At 37.5% G+C, this 27284-nt stretch overlaps 5 protein-coding genes across 10 annotated transcripts; 2 read left to right on the top strand and 3 right to left on the bottom strand.

Annotated features, from left to right (window-relative positions):
- Nucleotides 1–109: 109 nt before the first annotated feature.
- LOC132196499 (glutathione S-transferase theta-1-like) lies at nt 110–1571 on the bottom strand. Its single transcript, XM_059619203.1, has 6 exons — nt 1238–1571; nt 1087–1177; nt 725–875; nt 484–664; nt 282–401; nt 110–224 (listed from the first exon to the last, which is right to left on the bottom strand). The coding sequence occupies exons 1-6, from the start codon at nt 1347–1349 to the stop codon at nt 148–150; spliced, it is 732 nt and encodes a 243-aa protein (XP_059475186.1). The 5' UTR covers nt 1350–1571; the 3' UTR covers nt 110–147.
- A 113-nt stretch (nt 1572–1684) lies between these two features.
- Nucleotides 1685–3693, bottom strand: LOC132196498 (glutathione S-transferase theta-1-like). 5 transcript variants are annotated; one of them, XM_059619199.1, is made up of 7 exons: nt 3641–3693; nt 3461–3480; nt 2883–3020; nt 2731–2821; nt 2441–2591; nt 2155–2335; nt 1685–2094 (listed from the first exon to the last, which is right to left on the bottom strand). In XM_059619199.1, exons 3-7 carry the CDS (start codon nt 2992–2994, stop codon nt 1898–1900), a joined length of 732 nt encoding a protein of 243 aa, XP_059475182.1. In that variant the 5' UTR covers nt 2995–3020; nt 3461–3480; nt 3641–3693; the 3' UTR covers nt 1685–1897. The 5 variants fall into 5 exon arrangements, with proteins under 5 accessions (XP_059475182.1, XP_059475185.1, XP_059475184.1 ...); XM_059619202.1 differs by lacking the exon at nt 3641–3693 and having other exon boundaries at nt 1685–1877; nt 1939–2094; nt 3461–3621; XM_059619201.1 differs by lacking the exon at nt 3461–3480.
- A 276-nt stretch (nt 3694–3969) lies between these two features.
- Nucleotides 3970–7375, bottom strand: LOC132196943 (phosphatidylserine lipase ABHD16A). The gene is made up of 13 exons (XM_059619911.1): nt 7194–7375; nt 6726–6782; nt 6456–6662; nt 6326–6396; nt 6034–6206; nt 5862–5979; nt 5668–5803; nt 5450–5614; nt 5197–5381; nt 4934–5070; nt 4726–4877; nt 4560–4664; nt 3970–4499 (listed from the first exon to the last, which is right to left on the bottom strand). Exons 1-13 carry the CDS (start codon nt 7275–7277, stop codon nt 4494–4496), a joined length of 1596 nt encoding a protein of 531 aa, XP_059475894.1. The 5' UTR covers nt 7278–7375; the 3' UTR covers nt 3970–4493.
- Nucleotides 7376–7607: 232 nt separating this feature from the next.
- LOC132196942 (WW domain-containing adapter protein with coiled-coil homolog) lies at nt 7608–14019 on the top strand. 2 transcript variants are annotated; one of them, XM_059619910.1, is made up of 11 exons: nt 7608–7787; nt 7951–7984; nt 8353–8572; nt 9106–9182; nt 9237–9462; nt 9813–9956; nt 10259–10473; nt 11428–11803; nt 12559–12728; nt 12796–12923; nt 12983–14019. In XM_059619910.1, the coding sequence occupies exons 1-11, from the start codon at nt 7747–7749 to the stop codon at nt 13056–13058; spliced, it is 1707 nt and encodes a 568-aa protein (XP_059475893.1). In that variant the 5' UTR covers nt 7608–7746; the 3' UTR covers nt 13059–14019. The 2 variants fall into 2 exon arrangements, with proteins under 2 accessions (XP_059475893.1, XP_059475892.1); XM_059619909.1 differs by having other exon boundaries at nt 9106–9462.
- Nucleotides 14020–14435: 416 nt separating this feature from the next.
- LOC132198471 (uncharacterized) lies at nt 14436–27188 on the top strand. Its single transcript, XM_059622552.1, has 7 exons — nt 14436–14555; nt 15500–15866; nt 16035–16359; nt 16810–17171; nt 17488–17809; nt 18321–18606; nt 26377–27188. Exons 2-7 carry the CDS (start codon nt 15549–15551, stop codon nt 26537–26539), a joined length of 1776 nt encoding a protein of 591 aa, XP_059478535.1. The 5' UTR covers nt 14436–14555; nt 15500–15548; the 3' UTR covers nt 26540–27188.
- Nucleotides 27189–27284: the final 96 nt, after the last annotated feature.

The following is a 27284-nucleotide window of genomic DNA, read 5'->3' as shown; positions in this document are numbered from 1 at the left end:
TTTGATGAAAATTAAAATACCTGCTTCTCTACCAGATAATTTGATTATTATTATCATAAGAATGGACTAGTGTATGAATTTAATTAAGTGTATGCAATCAACAGAAAAATAGCAATGTCAATTATAATGCACAAATTTATTGATAATTTATTTTTTATTATTTGACACAAATAAATTCTTGAACCTGAGCCACACACAGTATGCGTCAAACACAAACATGTACCCTGAAAATTGTTATCGATAAGTTTATTTTAATTAATTTGTCGTAATATTCAGCTTACTTGCAGTAGTTCCAATTATTTTGTGAGCATCTTCATAATGTGGACTAAGCTCGCTTTTCACTCTCTGCATCCAAGCAGCCAGTTTTGGGCGATTTAACCCTGGATTATAGTGCACCATTCCTGCAGAAAAATCAATTAATAATTTTCCCAGTACGTTTAAAAATTATTAGTATAGAAAAATTATTAGAATAAGTCTTATTACGTGGTTGTTCAATTTCACATGCACCAAGTAGGTCAGCGATAGAAATTTTATCTCCCGCCAAGAATGGTCTGTCTCGAAGCCATATGTTTTCAATTTTGTCAAGAGTTTCATTCATCTGCGCCAACCTCTGCTTAATTACATGCTTATTTGGAGGGCGACCACTTAAAATTGGCAAAAGGATCTATAATGCATTTTCCTTAATTGAAATAATTAATAATGGATATTTAAACAATCTTCTTACCTTTTCCCTGACATAGAGGAAGCAATGTGCTCGTGTATTTAAATGTTGCCACTCTAAGTACTCATCGACTCTAGCTTGCAATTTACTGTCCTTTGGGTACCAGTGATCGGGCACATTATTTTCACGACAAAAATACCTCAGAATTGCTACGCTGAAAAAAATTTCAGTTATTTGCGATAAAAATTATTAATAATTGGAGTGTAATTCCGTAAATTCTACATTCTATTCCGATAGTCCTACCAGGATTTAGCATTAATGAGAAAATGGAAAAAATGCTTATCACTGGAGAACTACTGACAAAGATAAGAATATCCCACATTAATCATTTTTGTTTCGATCAATTTAATTTAATTGGTTTTTACCTTTCAGTCAACTTAAATCCATTATGATCAATGGCAGGCACTAGGCCAAATGCATTTACATTTGCCTTAAACTCTTTTGAGCGCTGTTCACCTGAAGAAAATAAATTATTATAGATTTCTCAACCCAGTGAACAGATAAAATTTTTAATACCTTTGGCCAGGTTCACACTCTTTGCTTCAAAATTGATATGATTCTTTTTCAAAAAGATATACAGCGCCCTTGATGGCTGCGACATCAAGTTGTAGTAAAGTTTTAAAGACATTCTGACGGGCCTCAAATTTTGGCAATATTGTTATTATGGTGATCCAACAGTAGCATAAAATCACTTAAAACTAAAAAATTGATACGACAAACAAAATCATTTTGATAAGAGCTGCAGATGAACTACTAAAGGTCCAAAGTCATTTTTAGAATTTACCATCGGCAACGGCCCGGCCCACTTATTAACACAAACTTCCTACGTCTCCCCCTCGTGGAGATAAATTGAAGTTTTAAAAATATAAAATGCGCGTTGGTTATGAACCATATATAAAATTTAATGCTTATAACATTGTTGTTGGCTGCTTAGTGCTTATTCATTGAAAAAAAAACTGAAAATTTTAATTTTTTTATAACAAATTATATAGCAAGCATAACTTTTATTTACTGTACCACACAATGCAAAAAAAACTATTAATAATACAACAATAAGAAATTTTGGTATATAACACAATTAAAATGTATAAAAAAAATATATATCAACAGCTTTGAATCAAAATTGTGAACAATTACAATTTTGCGCCCCCTTCTCCTGAAAAATAGATACAGCTCTTAAAGTTTTGACTTTTCCGATTCTTCTCCGAACATCTTACTAAAGGACGAGTTGCTAGAATCTCCATCGTATTTGCTCATAACTAGTCGCACAACCTTATGAGCCTCCTCATAGGAAGGACCGATTTCTTTTTTCACACGGTCCATCCAGGCTGCAAGGACAGGGCGGTTTGCGAAAGGATCGAATCCAGCCATGCCTGCAATTTCATTATTTTCTGTAAGTATATTTTTAAAAATTAACCATTTTTAAAATTTACGTGGTTGCTCTATTTCGCAGGCGCCAAGAATATCTGCAATGGAAATTTGGTGGCTGTTCAAGAACGGAGTGTCTTTGAGCCAGATATTTTCAATCTTATCAAGAGTCTCGTTCATAGACTTCATCCATTTGTTCAGGTCTTTCTCAGTGGGAGGCTTGCCTGTCATAAGGGGCATCAGAAACTGAAAAGAAGAATTTTTTTTAAACGAAACAGTTAATTATTATTATTATTTATTTATTATTATTATGAAACAAAACAGTTAATATATAATTCAATGAATTTTCACCTTCACTCGGAAGTACATGGCACAGTTTGCCCTTGTGTTGAGATGCTGCCACTCTAAGTATTCATCAATCCTGGCTTGCAATTTTGAGTCTTTTGGATACCAATGATCGGCAACTCCTTTTTCTCGGCTCAAGTATCTCAAAATAGCCACACTACAAAAATAATAATTAATGTGCCAACTCTAGCTTTTAAAATATTATATAATATTATTATAAAATGAATTTAATTCTTAAAAAATATTATTCGTAATAAAAAGTTTACAATATAAATTGTGAATATTTTAATACAAACCTTTCAGTGAGCTTGAATCCATTGTCATCGATGACGGGCACCAAACCAAAGGGGTTGACATTAGTTTTGTACTCATCAGAAAAGTGTTGTCCTTAACATTTTTAATTACAGACAAAGCCCAAAAAATAAAATTAAAAAAATTACAAATGCACCTTTTTTTAGGTCAATCCGTTTAGGTTCAAAAGGGATGTTAGTTTTCCTGAGGAACATGTACACAGCCCTTGCAGGCTGCGACATGAGGTCAAAGTACAATTTCATAGACATTTTACTTTTACTTCGTCGTTTTTATCCTGTCATGAAAAAAAGAAATGTGAATACAGAGAAATTTAAAAAAAAAAAAAGACAAATAGGGTGTTTCAGTTAATGTACTCACAATCAGTTTATATTTTTCAGAGATTGTGATTATGTTTGTTCAAGTTTGAATTAAAATATGCAATTAAAACTTGACCATTTCCCCAAATGACCATTTGATAGATTACGATATGAATTAATGACGACGACTGAAGACTGAAGAGATAGCACTGATAGCAGCTCAGAGCACATATCTCATTTTTCTCATATCTCATTAAATATAATACAGTGTATGTACGCCGCCCTTGTATGTATGAGGTGACTTAGAGGCGACTTTAAGATTTCATCTGAGGGCCATGAAAATTGTATTTCGGCAAACAGTATAATTTAAACAAAAGAGAGAAATCAAAAATGGAAAAAAATTCTTATTTATATTTACTGGTCTAGAGCGAGGCGGACCTTTTTCCACGTGAAAAACAGCAAAAAAGGGCAAAGTACAGCAGCAGCAAAAATGGAGGGAGAAAGAAAAATTAGAAGGAAACAGATTCACTAGCGCACAATAATGGTTACTTGATAAAAAAAATTAAGTGGCTAAAATTTTAAAATAACAACTAACAACCTGATGATAAAGACGATGATAAACAACAAAGACGAGGGGGGCGTATCTTTTTCTGCAGCACGGATGGCAAGCAGGTTGCATAGTTTTGTTTCCTGCAGGCGTTTATAACACATGCGTATGTTTTTAACTATAATATAATTATATTCAATTAATTATCAAATTGTTATGCATAAATATAGTACTGCTAACAATAAAATTAAAATACTGAATCAAAAAAAGCTCAAACAGATCTCAAAACTCCTAAAGTGATAAAAGGATTCATGAAATATGCACCTATAGTATATAAATTTAATTATAATTATACTAATTTTAATGAAATAGCAAAGATAATTAACTGGAGCAGATTTTTATTTTAACAAAAACAATTTAATATTTATTATAATAATTATCTTCTCAACTAAAAACAAAACAAAATTCACTTTGCTTTAATTGGGCAGGATATTTTTCCTTATTTTAAAAATTACTTGCAGATTAAAAATAAAAACATAGATTTTTACATATCCAAAATGCCCAACACATTAATATGTATGCATCTTACAATTCACACAGCAGGTGGTAGCAATTTATATTTAGACGCGCGATTAACAAGCAGACAGAGCGCAGAACGTTTATTTATCCGAGTGCATATCTCAGAAGCTTCACATATGCTATTCTCAACGGAATGCTGGAAGTTAAATACGGACAATACGGTATTGATACTTTTTATGGAGCTGAAGGGCTATTATATAGCCGAAAAATGTAACAGGCAAATAAAAATCATTTGGAGTTAAATAACAGAAGCAACTAGCTCAAAACGGACTTCTTCCCAGAGAGGATTGTTGTCAAAGTTTGATGTCTCGCGTTTGCGCTTCTTTTACAACTGAAATAATTTAGATTTTCATGAAACACCAGCTCTCACTTAATTATTCAGATGCAATACCTTGACAAAGTCAGCATCTGGGGAAATATCCCAAGGCAAGACAAACAATCTTGATGGCAGAGGAGTGCAGTGTGTTGAATTATAATCCTGCAAATATCTTCGTGCCTAGTTTTAAAAACATTGCCGTAAATTTAATAACAATTATTATTATCTGATTATGTTTTACCAAGAATAATGTTAGCTGAATTTTGGTGAGCTCTTTGAAATCAGCTTCCTCACCAATCATCATAGGGTACTTGCTAGAGTACTCGGAAACATATGATGCCAAAATAGACGTACACAGATCTTCGTTAACATTGAATTTCCGAAGAAGTGACACTAAAAGAGAAAAGAAATTGTAATTTACAATTAATAACAACAAATTGAATGCATACATTGCTCAGCTGGGTTCCCAGTTGACAGCCAATCATGCAAGACATCCAATGCTTTGTCTTCGACTAGACGTGGGTAACGATGTTGCAAAACCTTGATGACCAAATTGTTTCCTCGATTTGTTGCCAGGATGTCAGGACTGTGCAAAAAAAATTAATAACAGATGTAGAAAAATAATATGAAAGTAAAAATTTCAATTGTTACAATACACCATGTAATCCAATAAAATTGAGAAGCTTGAAAAATAAATAATTTATCAACTTACTCAATCGCTATGATTTCATCCTGAGTACGCCTAAAGAATAGGGTTGGCCCAGGGTACCGTGAGAGCTGAGCAGCATTGTTGAGATTCATGTAATCACGTACAATTCTTTTCACCAAAGGTCCCCAGCTACTAGGAAAACGAGCTTGCGCGAGAGGAACCACGTCATCAAAAGAAGCGTCCACAATCTAGTTATGGGACACAATTTAAGTAACTCATATCATTTTGGTTTCATTTTCATTGCAATAAAACTAACAGCGCCTTTCACTTCAGGGTAATTCATTGAAGCCCAGGAGAGCGCGTAACCACCAATGCTCCAAGCAAACAGAATGATGTTCTCTGGCTGGAAGTTGAGTTTGTTGATGGCAAATTGCATGACTGTGTCCATCCCGTTGGCTACGTGGTCAGGATAAGGTGAGCCCTGCAAGTTTTCTCAGTTTTTAATTTGATTTCTTGCTAATTAATTTTTCTCACCGAACTCCAGCCAAATCCAGGGTAGTTCCAACCTAAGACCGAATATCCACAGCCAAGAGGAGTAGCCATTATGCCAATTTCGTAAAAGCCTGCATTTCCTTCACAGCAAATAACCAAGATGTCTCCGTTGTCATGCCTTTTAAATTTTTGTAATAACCATAAATTAAATAAATATTTGGTTAATTCTTTACTACCTTTTCCTCCGGTCCACAAAGACTGAGTCGAGCTCGTTACCGTCCCGAGTCAGCATTTTAAATCTGTCAGCCCTGTTTTCTTCTATCAACTTTGTCCGTCCCTGAACAATGGCATTGTCTGGGGATTCCAACTGGTTAAAAAATAATTCTTAATTTTCAAAATACAACCAACCTATAAAGAATTGGAGAGTACGAATACTGCCTGGGAACATGAGCTTGTAGCCCACACCGTGTGCCACCATGTAACCAATTGTCTTGATTGGTAGCGACAGAATATTGTCCAGCAAGCTATTCGAGTTTTGAGAACTGGTTGTGTTGAGGAAAATTCTCTGCTTCGACTCGTCCCTTGAATAACAAATAATTTCGAAACTGTTTGAAACTAACGTCATTGGCAATTATCCTTCCCTGGTCAATGCCAGGTTTTTATTATTTGAGAACAGCAATAAATTAAATTTGTAAAATACCCTTCAGTCTCATTCCATCTGAACTCAACGGGCCATGATGAGAAGTCAAAATCGTACTTTAGAAGCGTTCTCTGAAAATAACATAAGCCATTATAAATAAATTGTAAATATTAATTCCTGTATTTGTAACCTTGTGTGTTTTCATATCTTTCTGAGCCTCTATTAGTGTTCTCAGGAAGGAGATGTAGACTTCATTGGTGGAACGGCCAACTGCCCTGAGGCCGTAGGAGGCAGCAAGCAGCAGCCCAATTCCAGTGAGAGCCACATAACATTTACGATAAAGGGCAAAGCCAATGACTGGTATTGAGATCACCTTCAGGTTCAAGAGAACCCAAAACTGCAATAATACGATTAATTAAAAATTATGGGCATCTTTCATTATTTATTTGTCTATACATACCGACTTAATCACAACGTCGCCCCATCTTTCAAGCAGCTTTGGTTCATAATTAAAGCCCTGCAATATAAAAGTTAATAAATTCCCTAAGGTTAAATGTTATGACATCAAGGAAAAAAAATAGCAAAAATTTCAGCAGATTTGATTCTCCTGTTTTGGTAGCTTCAGTTTATATTTCGAAGACAGAAATTTAAGAATTTATTTCTACTACATACATAAATCGCATACATAAATCTATACAAACACACGAGACTTGTCACTGATTTTGTAAAATCTTTTATAACCCAGGATTTGCGTCGTTAAAAGTTGCTGAGAGTGGTGATGCAGCAAATTTTTCCATGCAAGTAGGGATAGAGACTAATAATTGCACTTGAGACTGGTTATTCAACATGTTAATGATAAATAGGTTCTGAAACTTTCACTCTCAAATCAAGACGACGAGTGCTTTCCACAGATTTTAGTTTTTGTTACCTGACTGGCGGCCGTGGAGTGAATTCGGTACAGACGCGGGCTGCTCAGGCATTGTATCAAGATTTTAAAGTAAACCGGAGCCATCGAAGAGGAAAAAATATTGCGGATCGGAGCCTACTCTTCAGCCATCGCCAGTGAGCGAGCAATAGAAATTTATCAACAAAGGGGGCGGAGCCAAAAAGTTTGCAAAACACAGCTGGTCTGGAAAACGATAATACAGTGGCAAAAGTGTCACCAAAGATAATATTTATTTTTGTGTTATCAAAATTTAATTTTTTTCGTCGTATTGGTCTAACTCTGATCAGCGTGTTTTGCTATTTAGTCAAAATTTGTCGGAGAGGAAAGAGTGCGCGAGTTTTCGAATAGTGGCGCGCGTTGTGTTCGTCACTTGTTGGATTTTAGTTCGTCGCGGCTCCGCGCATTACGATCGTGACATGGCGTCCGAGAAGGAAGTTGACTGTTGAGGACTCGCTCGAACCATTGTTTTTTATGAATTTTTATTATTTCCACCGCCATAATAAGAGCCGAGTACATTTAAAAGATTCTTGCATTGATGGTAATGCATGCAAGGAAACCCCAAAGGATCAACGATGGGTACGCCCGGCGAAATTGCTCGCCCAAAATGCACACTGACACAAGCCCCGACATTCGCCATTGTTCCGACGTCGAAAATGGACGTCGACGAATTTTTAATTTTGCCCCCGAGTCCCTCTGCACCTATTTAAGCGTTCGCTTACACTCTCGTTTTGTGTTTCAGGTACTTCGAGAAGCACCAGACCCATCCGTATCAGGTATGCGGGGCCTTCAGGTTGCCCCTAGTCGCCCGCCCGCCCCGGTCCACTGACACAAGTGACCGCTCGAAGAGTCGCGACCCCGCATTGTTTATTTGTCAATTAGTCCCATTAACGAGCTGTCCGGCACAAATAATTTGTCCTGAAAAGTCTTACTAGTTGCCCAAGAGTATTAGACAAAACAAATTTTGATCCCGCCTATTTTGGTTTCCTTAACCTGGAGGATTCAAATTCAAGATAGCCTCGAGCAATTCTCACTTGGACGCGAATGTAGAAAAAAAGACGAAAACTTTTTTTGTCCACCTGCCAATCACATAGTTGACTTCAAAGACAATCTTCATGACGTTTCGTTTCGATTTTTATTTTAGAATTCCAAATACGGAGGTTCTAAAAGCTACTCATCAGACAGATCCTATGGGCATGATCGAATGCGGGACTCCCCTAATGGAAACTCGTACAGATCTGATAGTCCAGATTCACAAAGTCCTAGAGAAAGAAATTATCAAAGTAAAAGCTCCTATCTGCAGAAAATCAGGGACAAGGAGAGAGATAGTCGAGACTATAAATCCTCGAGGGACAAATATTCAGGTAAAAAGCTTCAACATTTTCGCAAGTTTATTAACAAATTCTAGAACACACAATTTTTATTTAATTAATCATACAAATTAACTACTAGTTAATCGAATGATTTTTTATTCAATATTTTTCATTTTAACAACATATTTTTTAATAATCTATATTAAAAAAATTGAATAGCTGCTTTTCTTACCTTTTAATATAATATCCAATCAGTAAATAAAATTTTTGTTTTTTACCCTTTTGGGAAATAAAATTTGTATTTTCAATAAACACTTATTTTAAACATTCTTAGTTATGGGAGGCTAATTTTTGCAATCAAAGAAAAGATGTAGTTATGTATTTTAAATACGCAAAGAATGTTATCAGAAAAGAAATTTTATCGTGTGAAATATATATATTTTTAATAACACTTATTTTAAATATTCATAAATATGGGATTTTTAATCAAGGAAAGTATGTAGATTATGCTTTTAAAATATACAAAGAAAGTTACCTCAAGCAACTGCTTGTGTAAACATTCAAAAAGTCATTTCTATATCCAGATTCAAGATCATCTCCAAAAAGAAGCAGAGACAGTCGAGATTCTGAATACAGAAGCAACCATGACCGAGGCTCAGACGTGAGTGACAGAAGAGTAAATTTAAAACAAGCACCTACAGCTCATGATTGCCAGGAGAAACGTGATGACCGCGATCGAGGGCCCCGAGTGGGTGATTGGTCGGAACACATCAGTTCATCAGGCAAAAAGTATTACTACAATTGTAAAACAGAAGTATCTCAGTGGGAAAAGCCGCGAGAGTGGCTGGACAGAGAAAGGGACAGGGGCAGGAGTTTCAAGGAGAGAGACACTGACAGGGATAGAGGATATAGTAGCAGCTCGAGAAGTTCAAGTAGGACAAGTAAGTTATGCCCTTCAGTAGTTACCTTTTGGAAAATCAGAATTAATTCGGGTCCGCCAAGATGATGAAATCCAAATATTTTGTTGCAAGCGCGGCTGCTTAAAATCCCCTTAATTTATAATATTTCCATTTAAAATCCCCCTTCACTTAAAGTATTCTGATTGTGTGATGTGTTAAGATGAATGTTTAGACTTGTTAAAATTTTTTAATTTCCTTACGAGGTTATAAAATAAATTATTGCAATGATTTGAGTCTTGTTGTAAACTCAATCATTTAATTCTTGAAAAAAAAATTATTTAAATTTAGGATATTTTTCCTTAAAGATTTACTTAACAATTTTATTTTTGTAGCACATGATAAACATTCCAACGCAAGGAGTAGCGGCAGTAGCAGAGACCAGAAGAGCAGTTCAAGTCGCCAGTCTGATAGGGAAAATTACTACCAATCTTCAAGAGATGATGAGTCACACGAAAGAAGAAAACACACACTTGATGGCAAGTTCTTTTTTAAAATGAAATTCATACCAACATACAATCTCAAATTTTTTTTATCGACTGAAAAGAATAAATAATAATAATATAAAGCAAGGGATAATAAGTTGGGATTAATTTATTAATTATGTCTATTCGTGTATATTCTTGCTTATCATATTATTTATCTAGTTGCAGAAATAATTTTTCCTTGGGTTAAAAGTATTAGACTACTGCGAAGGCTCCCTTAAAATCAATAATACTAAATTTGCTAAACATTGTAATTATTTTACCTAAATGAGTTGCTGATAAGTTTTTATCTTTAGAATCGCAAGACATGGATATTTCCCCAGGAGACAGCACACCAACTTCTGAGACGTCGTACTCACGCACGACTCCTAACACGGCTGCCTCGGAGCACCCACATCACTCTCATTCAAGATTAGGTGGCCACCATGCGACATCGTCTGTGGCCTCCTCCACCCCAGCAACCCCTCAAAGGGGTTTTCCAGGAGGAAAGCAGCACCCCGCTCCTCAGCAGGTAAGTTCTAGTTCCCATAGTGATGCACTTCTTACAAAACAGCGTATTACTTAATTGAGTAAAAATCCTTGTTAAATTTTATTATCGAGAAACCAATTAAAACTTTAAAGTTACTAATATAAATTTGAAAAGGAGCAAAAAGTAACAAGAAATTGAATACAGTATTTAGTAAAACAAAACTTTGTACAGTTAGTCAACAATGAAGTAAGGGTAAAAGTTAGAAAAGGTTAGCTGGTAAGCTTTGAATAAGCAAAATCATGATCATAGTCATGTTCAGATTATTATTTTTCTTTAGATTGTTCTGAATTATGTGAAAATGTTTATTTTAAAGCACTTTCTGAAATTAATTTGATTAAACATAAGTTTTTAATCAGTTTCTTTGCCATAAAATTTTCTAAGAAATTAGCAATTACTCTCCATCATAAGTTGACTACTTTTTGCTTCCGAAAAAAGAATTATAAACTTTATTTCCATGATCAGCCACACTTTGATGCTGAGCATTTTAGCAGACCTCTGCTTGTTGTTGAATCTTTCTGCTCACTTTTCAATTTTTTTCTTATTTTTCTTTTTAATTATTTGAGTTAAACAATAGCAACAAAGAGGCTAAAAGCAAATTTTTTCAAATGACAATAGTTTTATTGTGATTTTTTTTCTTTTATAAAACCCGAACAATTGCTGGCGCAAATTGCTTTTGTGATCTCGTCAGAACTCAAACTTGTTAGTTAGATTCTAGTAAGATACTTACTAAAAATTCAATGTTAATTCATATTCTTTCCCAAAATAAAGATCCACTGAAGAGCTTTTATTTAATTTGAGTTAAATTACTTTTAAATTCCCCTTTTTCTCTCCATTCATTACTTTCAACTGAAACCCAAATTAATTAAATCACATTCTGTTTATTAATTTGAAAAAAGAATTTGCAGTTGAATAATGAATATTTCTTGTATTCTTCAGGCAAGTCCATCTTCGACACCCACCTCAGCCTCCGCACCGCAGATGTCACTGGCCAGTTTGCCACGACTGCTCTCACAAATAACAGCCGCTGGCTCCAAGGGGCTTGGAGATCAATCGGAGCTGTCACCGCAAAAGGCGTTGCAGACAATTCAGACGGCTCTGATGCTCTCGCGGCAGGTCTCCCTTGAGCAGCCCAGCTTCGACGCCAACAACCACCATGGCCTCAATGCCCTGTCATCAGCGTCAGCAGTCGGAGTTGCTTCAACATCGGCGCCACAGCCTCTAAAGGTGGACACGAGCAGCGGGGCTGCGCCTGCCGAGGGGCCGCCTACGCCGACCCACTCAGAGTCACAGGACTACCAGGACCCTAGAAAAGGTGAGATTATTATCAAGTATTTGAATTTTTTTTACTGATTTGCACAAAACAAAGATATTAAACGCAAATTTGAGAGAGGTTACTTCCCCAAATAACTATTTTTTATCTCTGAAGTAATACACAAATTTAAATAGAAGTACAACCAGTTTTGTTAACCATGTGTACTTTCTTTATTTAATCCAATTCAACCCTCTCTACTATCTTCGTTTGAGAGATCTATTTAAATATTATATTTAAAATATTTGTAATCAAAGAGTTAAAAATTAGGGAAGAATACTTTGCCAAAATTATTCAGTTGGTGCCAAAAACATCCCTAAATGTTGTGTGTATTTCCATAGTATTATTCCATAGCAAATTTCTATCATTCTAGCTAGGCTAGCAAGGTTCGTTATTTGTGGATTTATGTCATTCTCTATCGGAACATCTAACTATTTCTTTGTAAAATATACAGTTACATGTACAAAAAGAAGTTTAATACTAAAAATTTTACCCATATTGATATGCATAATTTATACACACATTTCCAAATTATCAATTCATCTCAGTATTAATTTACTTGCAGTATGTTTGAAATTACTGAATTTTCTTATTGCTCTGCTAAGAACCATTGTTTTTCTATTAGTTTTATTGCATATTATTATATTATATAGTTCATATAGTTGTTGTCGCAAAAAGAAGCCCCACCTGTAGATATTAAAAAATTTAAAAAGCTGCTTATTCCTTTGTTGTACAACCTGGTTTATTTTATTTTTCAGCTAACAGTCCTCCAAGCAGCCTGAGTTCACTGCAGAGTTTATCAGGGAGCAGCACACTGCAAGCGTTAAGGCCGCAGGGTCCGAACCTCACGCCCAGTTTGGCGAATTTCTACAGAGATGACCTCGTGAACCACGTCCGCGGTATGCCAGCGGAACTTGTGGAGAAACAGGTGCGTTTGTGTTGAAATGTTAAAAATATTTGATTCCAAACTTAACAACAACAAAAATCAACCACAGGCTCAGAAGCTGAATGACGAAGCATACATTCTGGGCAGCCTTCATTGTACCAAAGTGTCCGCTGAACTTAAAATGGCGCGCTCAAGGGTCAGGCAGACGGAAATTCAAGCAACTTTGCAAGAACAAAGGTAGATTATTTGGATTCCACGTTGATTGGTTTTATTAATTTTTGCATTGATGGTTTCAGAATTTTGTTCCTCCGTCAGCAAATACAGAACCTTGAGGAGCTGAAGTCACAAAACTCTTTCATGTCGGACTCATAGTGGGAAAATAATTGGAATGGAAGCGGAAAAGCTCGCTCGACGGGGTGGATTTAGAAATTATATATTCAATTGGGGTGGTTGCAGCAGCTAACAGGAAGTGGCGACAATTGTTCTGTTCCTCTGAAATGCAAATCCTAGCACTAATTGCTGGTTTGTGATAATGGACAGTGAGAAGAGTAAAAACGCGCGCGTGAAACTTCATCATCGATCATCACTGACTGTCTCTTTGGACTTTGCATTGCATATAATTTTATTTTTTACACTTGACCAATTCAACAGTGTCCCATTTTAACTTGTGCTCCTGATCGTTTTTGTCGTGCAGAGAATCAATCTATTAATCTACTAATCAACCAGTTTGCCTCAGTCAGAAGAAAAATCCGTTACTAAACTTCAGATTTCTGAATTCTGTTTTGATGGTTCTGCAAAAGCGTGAATTTTCTTGGTTCTTTGGTGACGCAAAATTTGCACGAGGTGAACAGCCTTCGGGAGTTGAAATTGTTTCTGTCTGCCTGGAACTTTTAAGGGATGGCGCGACTGCTGAAAGTAACAGCAAGAGAGAGAGAAACCGAAAGGAAAGCGGCGGATTCATTGCATTTAGATTAATGTTATAGGACTTGCATATAATCTTAAAGATAAAAAAAACAAGGCTTTTTGTAAATAATTAACAAAAGATGAAAAAATTTAATCGTAATTATTCGCGTTCGAAACTTCTCAAACTATAAACAAATCGCTCCCCTCTCTCTTCTCATATTTTCTTCTCCATCAGCCAAATTCAATAGACCCAGTTTGAGAAGTTGTCCGACCCATCATTATTTAGATTGAGGTGTCCAAAACAACTTAAAAAGGAGAACAGCAGCAAACATAAATGTACTCGTCGCCAACAAAGCTGTAGATATTCTTTTTATCCAAACTTTTGTCGATTCGGTTATCATTGTAAATAATAAAACTGCCTAAAAAGCGATTTAAACTTTTTTATTTCATAAAAAAAAAATACTGCTAAGGTTGACTAGTTATTTTCATGTGATGTTTTTAAATTGTAGTCAGAAAATACAAATAAATTACAGTCAAAGGAATAATCTTTCCCTGGTCAATGAACTTTATTTGGATTATACTTAGCGTGAAATAAGCAAAATACGAAACGACAGGTTTCCATATGATTCTCCAACTCTAAACCCTTGAAATGAAAATAATTTGAATAAAAGTTAAATTTTAATGAAGATTCTGTTAATAAAAGAAAATATTAAATGAGAGCGAAAATGAGCAGACGTCTGGTCTTATCGTCGCCCCATTCACTTTAGCAAGCAGCGAAAAGGGCAAAAGTTGAATCAGACAGAACTGGGGCGGTCGGCGCGGGGGTGGGAGTGGGGGTGGCTGCGATCGATACCCATGGCGAACGCCGTCGGAAGCTGCGACTGGTTGTCAGGCAGCTCAGTTGTTGGCCCACTCGTCGCCACAGGTGCTTTTAATTTTGCGGCTTTGTGAACAACCTTTGGACAGGTAAATAGGCCTCGCGTCATCAAAAGCACTAGGCTAGCGTAGATAATTATTAATTAGAGAAAAAAGTATCCCTTTTCGTCCGGGAAAATCGACGCAGCTGACTCTCGTTTTCTGCACGTATTACTGACTGCGGGGGCGTAGATTATGGGTCACTTTTCAAGGCCGAAGGTCGTGACCACATGACTATTAACTTACAAAAAAGCTATCTCGTTTCGGTAAAAAAATTCAAAGTCTAAACTGGATTTTCATAATGTATCTCAATGTGTCTATTGCTGATTTAATTCGAGATAATTATATATTTTTTTAAAGGTGTATAATATATAATTTTTTTTTAATTTCAAAGTATTTGCCAAGTTTAACTTTTCTATTCTTCACTATCTGGTGATATCTGATTTTTTCTGCTGCCTCCTACAGAAGAAAAAAAATTGATTTTCATCATTTGTATGTCGTGCATTAATTTATTCTGAGTTAAATCCGGCACGAGACCGTTGCTTTATGCCGGCTTATCTGCGAGCGCAGATGTTTTAAATTTCTGATTGTGCTGGTGGTGGCGGAAGTTTATATTTATTTATCAATGCTGTTTATTACTGCGACTGTTGGCACTTGCCGTGCTTCGATTTTTTTACATTTTGCTTTGTGTGCTTCAATTGGTAAATAAAATTAAACATCACATATTTCAGCAAGAAATCAAAGTCTCTGAAGGTAATACGAATATAATTAACAAAAACTTCAGCTAAAATTAAAATCCTATTAATTTATTATATGTTATGATGAATACTTGCTATGGATTAAATTAAACAAGCAAACAAATAATAATTCATGTGATATACTTGTTAATTTAATTCGACTTAGCTAATAATTTGAAAAGAATATATATACTTTAAAGCATCATGTTTCTATATTTAGCAATTTTTATTAATTGTAAATCGTTCCGGGTTCCTTAGGCTGTGCGTCATTCCGCTTTTGACCCTGTGGCTTTGCGGGTCTTCCAAGATGATAGGGACGTCGCTGCACGAGTTCGAGTGCGCCCGTCTGATGACGAACGCATTCCTGGCGGTCGTCCTAGTGGGCAGGTCGTTCCTGGCCCTGCCACTGCTGCCCGTCTTCCTGCGCTACCTCGGCCTGACGGCGCTCGAGGCGGGTCTCGTTTGCGCCGCCCAGGCCCTCGTCGAAATGCTCCTGACGCCCGTGTGGCTGCTGGCGGTGCGGCGCTCCGGCCTCCGCCGCCGGGCCCTCATTGTTCTTGGCCTCGTTCTTGCAGCTGCCCTTCACGTTTGTCTCGTCTTTGTGCCACCCTCCGGCACGCCTCAGGTCCTTATTCATTTTTATTAAAAAAAAATCCTTTAAAATCATCTGTATAATTTCTTGCCAGAAATAATTTTTCTTCCGCTTTTTCTTATTTTTTTTTTCAAATTCATTAAATTTTGTATTTAACAATTCAAAATTAGTAAAATATATTAATTTGCAATAAAATTTCAGGACGTGACTCACTGCCTGGCAAATTCGAACGCTACAATACCCCCTCCAGTGAATGGGGTGATGGTCAGGGCGGCCACCGAGGCAGCTACGTCTTCCCGGCCTCCAACCTACAAAACCTTTGTCCCTAAAAGACCGCTGACCTCAAAGGCCACCCCTGTCAGTGCCACCGAGACCGCTAGAACATTGCCAACCTCAACGACCCCTACCATCATACCCTTCGTGGACACAACCCCATACTCTGTACCGGCAAGTGAAAATCAGCAACCGTTGTACGAGGATGATTACGGAGGTGGTCAGCAGAGTTATCCTATGCCTGCTATTCAAGGTAATAAGTAATAATTTCTTGATCTTAATAAGAAAAATTTAATTGTTAGATTGAAGTTTACAATCTCTTGATACTAAATCATTTCAATTTATTTAAAATTAAAAAGCTCAAAAGATTTAAATATCCGTTAACATTTTATTAAAATATGGCCTCCAGTCCAATACAGATGAATATGAATTGAATAAAAATTGAGCAGCTTTTTCTTTAGTAGCGTTGTTATATTTGAAAGTACAATTTTCGCTTTTAAATTTTCTTTTCTTGTATAGAATAGAGTATAATCTAAATGGAAGATAATAATTTAGCAATTGAAGATTAACACAACTTGTAATTTTTTTATGATTTTCTTCTAAAATACACTATCAGCCTATTTATGCAATCATTTTTACAACCACGTCAAGCAGGTTGCATAAAGTTTTATTTTACTGATTGTGAGATATTTTATTTCTGCAGATCCACAAACGAAGCGGCGGCCGCCGATTTACGACTACCACTATGCAGACTACGCCGCCGAACCAGACTCGTCTTGGCGCGGCCGTCGATTGGCCTCAGTCGTGGCCGTCCCACACCTGCCCACCTCGCCAGTGTTCAGAGCAGCATTTGTCCTCTGCTGCCTGGCGGCCGCTTTGGCCTGTTTGGCTGAGCCGGCCGTGGCCGCTCTCTGGCGCCAAAGGCTTGACGACGCCGAACACCTTGAGTTTAGTGGCGAGCACGTGGCCTGGGGGCGCCTTCTGGGTGCCATCTGCCTTGCAATTCTGGCTGGTGCTATGGCGTGGGGAGCACCCTGTTTTGTTGCTCGGGGACTCCACCAAGAGGTTCATAATTCATTCAAATTAAATTATATTAATTAAATTAATTAATTATTAGTATTTATTTATATTTTTAGAGTTAAAAATAATTCATAATGAAATTTGCAAACTTTCATTTTTTAAACATTATGTTTTTGCTGCTTAATAAAACAAAATATATTCTCAAACAATTTCATTATTTTAAAAAAAAATGATAGACTTACTTCTTTTGAACAAAAGTAATATAATTTAATATTTAATTTTATAAATGTTTTGCAAAGCTTTTTTGTTAAAATGGATAAAAATAATTTGCAAAATTAAATGGATGTAATTTCCTTTGCAGGTTTTGCACCCTTTAGCATCAGCAGGTTCTTACGGCGTGGCCGCCTTTCTTGCTCTGGTGCTACTTCCTCTACCTCCTGGAAAATTGGCTGCCCCCATCAAACGCACTGCCCCCGCAGCCCCTTTGCGCCTCGTAGCTCGCGGATTAGCGGCTGGACTTGCAGGTCTAGCCTTTGGCTCTGGAGTGACTTTTATGCTGTGGCACGTGGCCGAACTGGAGGGATTCTCCTTCAACTATGAACTGCTTTTTGGCGGATTCATGGCTGCTGAAGGTCTTGTGGCTCTACCTGTTCTCTCTTGGGCTAGAGCGGCACCAAATCCAGGTAATTTCAGACTTGAATTTTACATCACTTAGTGTGATATTTATAATCAGTGTTGTATACACATTTCTGACTTAGAAAAACAAATAAAATTTTTTTGCGAAATATTCAATTTTTTTGGGCCCTAAATTTAAACTAAATTATGTTTCTTCTAATTTTAAATTGATGATAATAAAGATAAAATAAAATAAAAAAATAAATACCCAAATAATATAGGATTGGAGCTTGCCTTCTGCAAGCTCCATAAGGGCACAGGCCGACAAGACACTTTGTCTTGGCCTGACCCAAAAAGAAAGTATTTTCTAAGTGCTTTTGATTATTATAAACATTTTAGCAATTTTAAAAACTAATACACAATTATAATTAAAGATAATTATTCGTTTATAAAAGTATCCAGCTAAAAATATTCCAGGTGGTTCGTTTGAGAAAAAGGGCCATCTTTTCTTCACGTTGACCTTATTTTATAAATAAACATAATTATTTAAGTTAACGGGAAAATTCAAATTTGTTTCAGTTGGTGCCTCGATTGGTCTGTTGGTTTTGGCCCTTGAGTTTGGTTTGGCGCCTCTGCTGATCACACCCACGCCAGCACCCCTCCTGGGCGTTCTCCAGGGTGCAGGTGGTGCGCTCTTGGAACGCTCCCTGGGCTCAGGTTTCGGCTCGTCGTCTTGGCGCTTGGGTTTGGCCATTGGCACCGCTGCCTCCGGCGCCTGCTTCCACTTTGTGGGCGCCAGACCAACCCTCTGGAGTGCGGCCGTGGCCGCTGTCGTGGCCGCCCTTGCTGTCATCATTGCTGGAAGGTAGGACCGGCTGTTTTTCTTTTACTTTTACTTTTGAGCATCACTTGAAAAAATTATGATTTCATAATAATTTATATTTCCCAATTGGGTAAATCAAATTTTTTAAACAATCCTATAAATTTGAGATTATATATATGTAAGTATTGATCTTTTTGCGGATTGTGTCATTCTTGAAACTTTTAGGGCAAATTTCATGGTCATTATTAACCTTTCCGGTCTTAAAAATAGGCCCTTGGGTATAATTCCATAAAACACGTAGTTTCCTCACAAAATGTCACTCGCACAAGGACAGATTGGTCGTCTGAATGACGCACTCGCGCCACAGCTTCGACCTCCGATTGCTACGGCCCGCCACAATTTTATGAAATTCTATACAAAAAAAATCTTAAAATTTTACTCGAAAGAAATTAACATAGTGAAACGACGGGCGTTGTTCCGCTCGAACGTTGTCGGAAGGAGGCGCCCTCCACTCAAAAGCGCTCAACTAAATGAGCAGCACCGCCGGAAAGGTCATTGACCTTCTAAACGGCGCCCACTCAGCTCATCAGGGTGGCCCGAACCGCCGCTGGCCCATACGAGTTTCGCTGCTCGCCCGGCAAAATATTTCACCGTCATAAATAATGCCGCAACTCTTTGAACACCAGCAGCCTTCAAACAAAAGCAGCGAAATAAAAATAAATACACACAGCAAAACACTCGGGACCAGAAGAGAAGTGTCGTTTTTTACTAAAGAGAGGTTGACAGTGGAGCGGTAAAAATAGAAAAAGCCTTTAAATAGCCATCGCGTCAATTAATACTCATTTCACCAATAAATTATTCAATTTGAAGGTTGTCAACATTTTTCTACATATTTAATTAAAAAAGAACAATGGGTGGTAATTAACCGAGTGGTAAACGAGTAGAACTGGAAATGATGTGTTGGTTGTGGCATGCGAGCGATTATTTTATAATGCCCGTCTCTCCTCCTCCTAACTCAATTAGGTCACGACCTTTTTATTGAGCGCCGAGCAATCGCATGCCATGCGAGTTGTTCAATGCAGCGTAAAATAATGCGATCATCATCACGAGAGAGTGGAAAAGCGCGCCAAACGTCCAGGGGAGGAAAGTCGGTCAGATGCCTTAGCGGCTGATATATTTATATATGGGGGTGCAATTTCCTGCTCGCTCACCGGCCGGAATGAGGCAGTGGCCGAAGCAATTTCTTGAACCAACACAGGGGGTCCTCTTTTATGGGCACCCGTTTTTTCAACGTTAATCCCTTCGGATTAAGGAAGGATTAAAAATGAAAGTCCAAAATTGTGCAGTAAAAAAATCGTATGCAGTATAGAAATCTGCTTTATGGAGACGAAAATAAATTACTAAATAATTTAATAACGCAAAAGTATTAAATAAACTCCAGGTATATTTTCTAAATTTTAGTTGGCGAATAAGTTATTTTGTCCGATCATTAGCAATAATTAATAATTTAGCCACTTTTGTTCAGAACAATTTTTCCACGAGTAATATGAGTTTGTTGCTTTTTTTCGGAGCTGCTGTTGGAAGTTTAATCGGTTGTGCTAACGTAGGCGTGTCGCGAGTTCATTTCCATATTTTCATCCGCTACGGGGAATAGAAAAATATATAATGGTATACAGAATGCATCGCGCACATTCCTCTCTCTTATATATATTTTATTTCGGCGCGATGATGAATGGTTGTTGGTTATTTTTTTATGCTCACGCCCCTTCCTTCGACGATAATTATCAATGAGAGGCCTTTGAGAAGAGCTCAAAAATGTGACGCAATCCGGCATTAGAACCGAAAACTTATTTTGAACAAATTTTCCAGCACTTGCACTTTCCACTGAAATTTTATATGGCGAAACCAACGAAATGATAAAAGAGCTAGGAAGACGAGCCGCACGCAACCGGTTCTATATAAAACTGCTACTCCTTCTGCATAATAAAACAAAATTAGTTTGCTGGATCACGCCCAAGAAAGACAGTACGAAATAAATGTAGACGGCCGTGTGAAGCCTGTCGTTCTTAACATCTTGTCATTCGGCACACGCGAAAAATTTTGGCGCCCAAATCAGTCTTGGTCTCTGCTCAGTATAAAAGGAAAAGTTTCTCAATTCTCCTCTTTAATCGCTTACAGACTCGTGTCGTTGTAAATCAAATGCTCTTGAGCCGTTTTCGTCATTAAAATATTTTTATATTCCTTATATTCCATCTTTCGTAAGAGCTCTTAAAAGAGTGCGGCTCATTTATTCAGTGGGAGGCTGCGAGGAATGAAAACGTATTTCACGCCAGATGCACTCATTTTGCTGCTGCGTTTTAATTCCGTGCGAGTTGCTCCGCGGTTGGTTCTCTATTTTACACTTCGGTCAACTTGGGGTGTAATAAAAAAGCGCGCAGCTTATATTCGTTTGCGGGGGCCTCCGTTTTTTCGGCACTTAAACTGGGGAAATGAGTCGACGGTTCCTGCAATTGTACTTGTTAGGAAAGAGACTAACAGAGCTATAAAATTTTGAGAACCCAATTCAGTAAAATTTAATTGCCTGCAGAGAGAAAAGAAATCTTAGAAAATCACTGTATTATGGAATATAAAATATAAATTAATAATATTTAAATAAATTGAAAAGAGTTGAAGAGAAAAAAAATTATATATACATTCTCTTTACAATAGTGTTAAATTTTAAAATTAATTAATGAATAAGTTGCAAAAATTTTTTGTCAAGAACTATCCATTATTTAAAATTGCTAAAGAAATGGGTGTGGGGGATAAAATTAATGTGCTTATTAATTATTATGCTGATCAAAATACTTCTTAAAAATTATTGGCGCAGACAGCGATAAAAAATCCTTTCTACTTTTCATTGACAATTTAAGGACCTGAAACTGAGATTTTTTTTATTTTATCAAACAATATATTAATGGTAAGCCCTAAAAGCCCTTGAGCTATCCTGAGGCAACGGCAACATTTATATCGACCTTTTTGGCAAGTTTTAACATCGTAAAAATGTTTTGTAGGCATAAATATAGCCATTGTCCAACAATAGCCCTAGGTTTTTTAATCACCCCCATATTGTTCTTGCAAGCGTAATCATTTCTCTTCTTATAAATTTATTTGTGAAACTTACAGCATTTTAATATATTGAAATATTGAAACTTTTAAAAAAAAATTGGGAAGTACAGTTTTAAATACTTTATTTTTAATTATCAGTTGAAGGAGTTGAAGAAACTTTTGTTGCAATTTGAATTAATTACAAGTGAATTCCTTACTCCGATTCTACGTTTGTAATGCCAAATTTAGGAAGGCGCGGCACGTTTCGGTCGTAAAGTGAATGGAAACGACCGAAATTCCTTCCACCTGTAGGTGAATTAATCCTGCCAACCAATTCAACTTGAAAGGAAAAGGCCCCTCGGAAAGGGGGAGATTCACTTTCAACCTGCGAACCAAAAAAAATCCACCTGCGCTGCCATCCTCGCTTTTTAATTTCTCCCATCAAAAGCATGACCGTTGCCCGTGCGTCAGGTGGAGAAGGTAATCCCTGAGTTGATATACCTGCGGCCTCTCGGACCGCGTGCCTCCCCTCCTGCCCCCGCTGCTGCGCCGCCGTTCTTCGGAGCCAGTTTTCCGAGTCGCGCGCTCCGTCACTCGCTCGCAGTCAGTTTGGCTTTTGGCGTCGTCCGAGATGTTTTGGTGTTTGACGACGATTTTGGTCTTCGGGGCCTTCCCGACGGCCCTCTCGACGCCCGTCAACTTCACCGTCGTGTACGAGTGGTTCAAGCTGGACTACGCGTGGCAGACGGACGGCGGCAAGGCGCAGGCCCTCAGCCTCGGACGCTACCAGCCCGAGCACAACGCGCCAGGGGCGCTCGCCGTCCTCGGCTCCAGGGTCTTCATCAGCGTGCCCCGACACCTGCAGGGGGTGCCGTCCACCCTCAACTGGCTGCCGTCCATCTACGCAGCGTCTGCCTCCCCCAAACTGCACCCCTTCCCGTCGTGGGAAATGCAGGTATATCAAAAAAATCATAGCTACAAGGAAAAATCAATAATTGCTTCCGTGCTTCTGACAGTTACATTCAAATCAAATGCTTCAAACCGAAAATAAAAAGTCTTTGAATTTGCAAGCGTTTAAATTTTAGCTGGCTCTTTTTCAGAAAATGTTAAATTCTCACTTATGTTCATTGTTAATTTAATTGCTGACAAGAACAAAGGGTCAAAGTAAACAAATCGTTTGGATGATCTGGGATGAACAATCGCCACATTAAATAAATGGTTTCTACACGCACAAAAATAATCAAAGCTGCTCACTTGCAGACCTTGAACTTTCAGGTCAAATCATTTGCTGATTTTATTAAGGTAAAATAATATTCGAGACTCCACCAATATCTATGTATAATTGTATACTAATATTCTCTATCATAATCATAGCCGCTGCGAAAGAAATAGAAGCGTTTTGACTAATAATTATCTCAGACTAAAATTTTTAAGAGGACGTAAATATTTAATTTGTAATTAAAAGAAAATGTTAATGAAATGGGAATAAGATATGAATGTATCGTCAAACCTGGAAAGTTAGTGAAGCGTCTGTGCTATGCTTAAAAAGTATATGTCGGTATATAAAAAGGCACAAAGGTGACAAAGACAAGAAATAGAGGAGTGGCCGTACAGGAGAAATAGCTGCTCAAAGAAGGGGCCTTTTATAAAAACCGTTTCAAAGGCGTGGATTAATACACCTTAAAATGGTAAAAAATAAGCGAATGTGTTTAATTTGCATAAACATGCATTTCAAAAAAGTTCATATGTATTAAATTTCTTGAATCCGAAAAATTATTAACTTTTTTGGTGCGTTTCAGTAATTTTATACATAATTTAATGAATAATTATATAATGACAGCTAGACTGTCTCAAAAATTATCAATACATATCCAGAAAAAAAGTTGAAATGTTTTGTTAAATTCTTGCAAATTCACTGCGTCAGCAAAATCAATTTGAAGCAAAAATTAAATTTTAAAAAAAAAATGTAATATTTTAAGTTTTTCATTGCAAAACTCCTTCTCTCTAGACCATTGGAAACTGCACAGCCCTGCAAAACGTGATGGGCCTGGAGGTGGACTCCCATGGCCGCCTGTGGGTAGTGGACGCTGGCCGCCTTTTCATGCGCATGAACCTGCGCCGACCCGAGTTCAACAAATGCCCTGCCAAGTTGCTGATCATCGACCTAAACAACAACAATTCCATTCAAATGTCCTACGAATTCCCCGACGACGTTGTATCACGAAACTCGAGTCTCCTGTCCGATCTCGTCCTGGACAAGACGTCCGACGATTGGCTGGCGTACATTTCGGATGCCTCTGGACACATCGTGGCCTTCAGCCTGAACAAAAAGAAGTCGTGGCGTGTGCAGCATCCGTCCATGAAGCCGGCGACTCCCGAACACGAGCCTCTGCCCCTGGGACGCGACCTGGGCGTCAGCGGACTCGCCCTTTCACCCCTCAAGGACAGGACCTTCCTCTACTTCAGCACTCTCAGCTCCACCGACGTGTACTCGGTGCCGGTGTCTGAACTGAGGGCTGGAAGTGAGGAGTTGACTGTGAAGACTGTCGGAAGTAAATCTGCGCCCTCCAGAGGCATGTCCATGGACAATAAGGGCGTCATGTACTTTGGGCTGCTTGGAAAGCAATCAGTCGGCACCTGGGACACCAGAAATTCCTTTAGGGAGGAAGTTGTATTTGAGGTAAAAAGTTAAAATATTATGTATATTTATCAATTTTTTTACTTATATTGCATAAAAAAATCTTTAGCAGGCTTGTATTTATTTAATTTTATCAATTATTATTTATAGTTATGAGTTAAAATTATGAATTAAATACAAAGAGAATATGAAACTTTTTAAATAAATCTTAATATTATTTTACTATTTGCAAAATATTAACTCCTGAAATTCATTGTTAATGTATTTTTAAATTTCTAATTTTGTTTTTCTCAAACGTAGGACAAGGAAGTGCTGCAATGGCCGGACACATTCGCCTTTGACGCTTCAGACAACCTTTGGCTGGTGGCCAACAGACTGCAGGCTCTCCTGCAGCGCAAGCTGAACCTGGAGGAGCCCAACTTCCGGCTAGTCCGGGCGGCAGTCGGCGCCAAGTCCTACATGTACCAGGATTGGATTTCCCAGGACACCAATTCGGCCTCGAGTGCGACCACAACCATCGTGGCCTCTGTGCTGGCCGTGGTGGCCGCCGCTTTCACACTTTAAGAGGTTAAATGATTTGTTTCGCTTGAGGTGTCAATAAACTAATTTGCATCTGGTTGTGGATTTCTCAATTAAACAGTGAGAATGTGTGAAGGCCGCACTCATAAATCGCGAAAAATATTGTGACGCTGATAGTCCTCTCGCTCTACGTATGTGTCCGATAAATAATCCTCGAGTTAAATATTTGAAGAGGGAAATGTGCTAAGCGAGCTAATAAGCGCGGGCGCCAAATGACCCAGCGCGAGAGTTTGTTTGTCGGTCACATGAGCAAGCGCGCTCTTGCTGGCTATTTCAGTGGCGATAGCCTCACGTTAATTATCGTCAATTACGCGATTTCTCCGTATCCCAACCCTGCGCAACAACGGCTGGCCGCTAATCAAAACCGCCCGCGCGAATGATCCAGCATAAAATATTCCATCGCATGCATTGTACTTATTTTAAAATGAGTAATTTATGCAACCGATCGTGCATGCGAGAACTTATTTAATGGCTCAAATAATTGCTCTTTGTCATGAACGCCGAGTGCTTTTGCGCAAAGTTTACAACTGAAACGCAGGCAGGTGGCGCTTCCATTAGCGGAATCGTGTTTTTGGCCGCAAATTTTTCGTGCAAAGCTCTCTCATGACGTTCATCGTCATACCGGCCTAATTACAAAGGCGGATCCCCAAAAAAGCGGAAGCTTACTTGAATAATTTTTTCCATTGTTTACGCGCGTGAAAGATTTACTGCGCTTAACACGCTTCTCCCCTCTCGAAGGCAAATATTAGTGTACCCTGTTTACTATTCCAATTACTAGCAGGTAGTCCTACTTTACGCCTGTTTATTTTCCTCGCACGAGTTTTGTTTGCGCAGTTTTATTTTTTCAGATGCATTCTGGTTTTCGTTCTGTCGGTCGTAGTGCCTCGGCCGGTCTATATTTAAGCGATGCTCAAAAATAAACCAAATTTAATCAAAGCAAAACACGCTGACCCACATTGGGCCATTGATAATTAACAAGCAGCGGGCGGAAGATTTTAAAAGTGACACCATCTTTAAGAACAGACTTATTGGTTTAATCATGACTCGTTTCAAAAGATTTTGAAACTTTGAGGATTAAAAATAAAATAAGACACTAAAAATAAAAAGTTTGGAAAATGTTTAAGATTTTCAACAAGCAACTATTAATTTTGGGTTTTGTATAGGGAGAATTTAAAATATCGTTATTTATTAGTTAAATTTAACTATTGGTTTTTCAATTTTTGGACTAGAAATTATTTTCTAAATAAATCTGATCTTCAATGCCAAATTTTGAAAGTTTTTATGTCCCCTCCATTGGAAAAAATATATTTTTTTACATATCAAATTTATAGAGTTTGTGAATATTTAAAAAAAATATATATGAAATATATTTCATTACATTATCACTAATTTAATTTTCAACGATGCTCAAAAGTAAATATTTTAAGTGTTTTTCTTTGTCTATGGCTTGAACCCAATTCTACCGAGTGTTGTATTTCAACTAATTTTGGATATTTATCCTCATTCAGGACACCCCCTGTGAAGCACCGCCGTCGTACATACAACCAACTGCTGCTCTCGGACACGCTGGAGGTGCTCAAGCCAGAAAACTCGGACTCTGAGGAAGGAGAAACCGACTGGCTGGAGCGCGCCCTCCGAGAAGAAGGCCCGTCGGGAGCCCCTGTCAGCTGAGCGGTGCAATCAGTGCGCGAGGACGCTTGAATCGTTCACTCTGATAAACGAATAATTATGCAAAAGAAAGAGAGAAAGAAAGTATGGATGCTGTGAAAAGAGAATTAAAAAAAAATGCGCCAGTGCAAAAGTAATCTGAGATATATATGCTGTAACTTTATGTTTTTTTGAGTACAAGTACTAAAAGTGAAATAAGTATATTTTGCTGCTGACGTTTTCCCACAGAAAATTGTTTCACATTGGTGAAATAAGACAATTAAGTGGGAAAAGAGCCTTAGAGTGTTTAATGAATTCCCTGAACATGCTGAGAAAAAGATTTATGGCAAATAAAAAATAAAAAAAAAATGGATAAAATGTATTTTAGACGCTATATAATGTCAAGTGTTGTTGTTTAAAATAGCAAGTATGTAATATTGATAAAGAAATATCAAAGAATAAAAATATCGATAGTTTGTTAGGAAGCCTAAATCTGCTGAAAACACAAAAGGCGCTTTCTTCAATATTGGGCCCAGGGTCCATTAAAAAAGTCTACGCTCAGAAATGAGCGTCCGATGGTAAAACAAAAGAAACGGTTTATTGGATGCGCAACTGATAATAAATTAACATTGAACTTATGAAGGAATATAGCTTTTTATTTAGTATGACTCTACAACTTTCAACTTGAAATCAGCAATGATAGAAATCATAAAACAATACTGGGAAATCAGGAAATGGCAGAGACTTTTGAATAAAAAAATAAAAAGGG

Source organism: Neocloeon triangulifer, unplaced genomic scaffold, assembly GCF_031216515.1.
Source record: "Neocloeon triangulifer isolate White Clay Creek 2 clone unplaced genomic scaffold, ASM3121651v1 ptg000012l, whole genome shotgun sequence".
Classification (NCBI taxonomy): domain Eukaryota; kingdom Metazoa; phylum Arthropoda; class Insecta; order Ephemeroptera; family Baetidae; genus Neocloeon; species Neocloeon triangulifer.
Note: the sequence above shows the minus strand (reverse complement) of the source record. Positions and strands in the feature narration are given on the sequence as shown.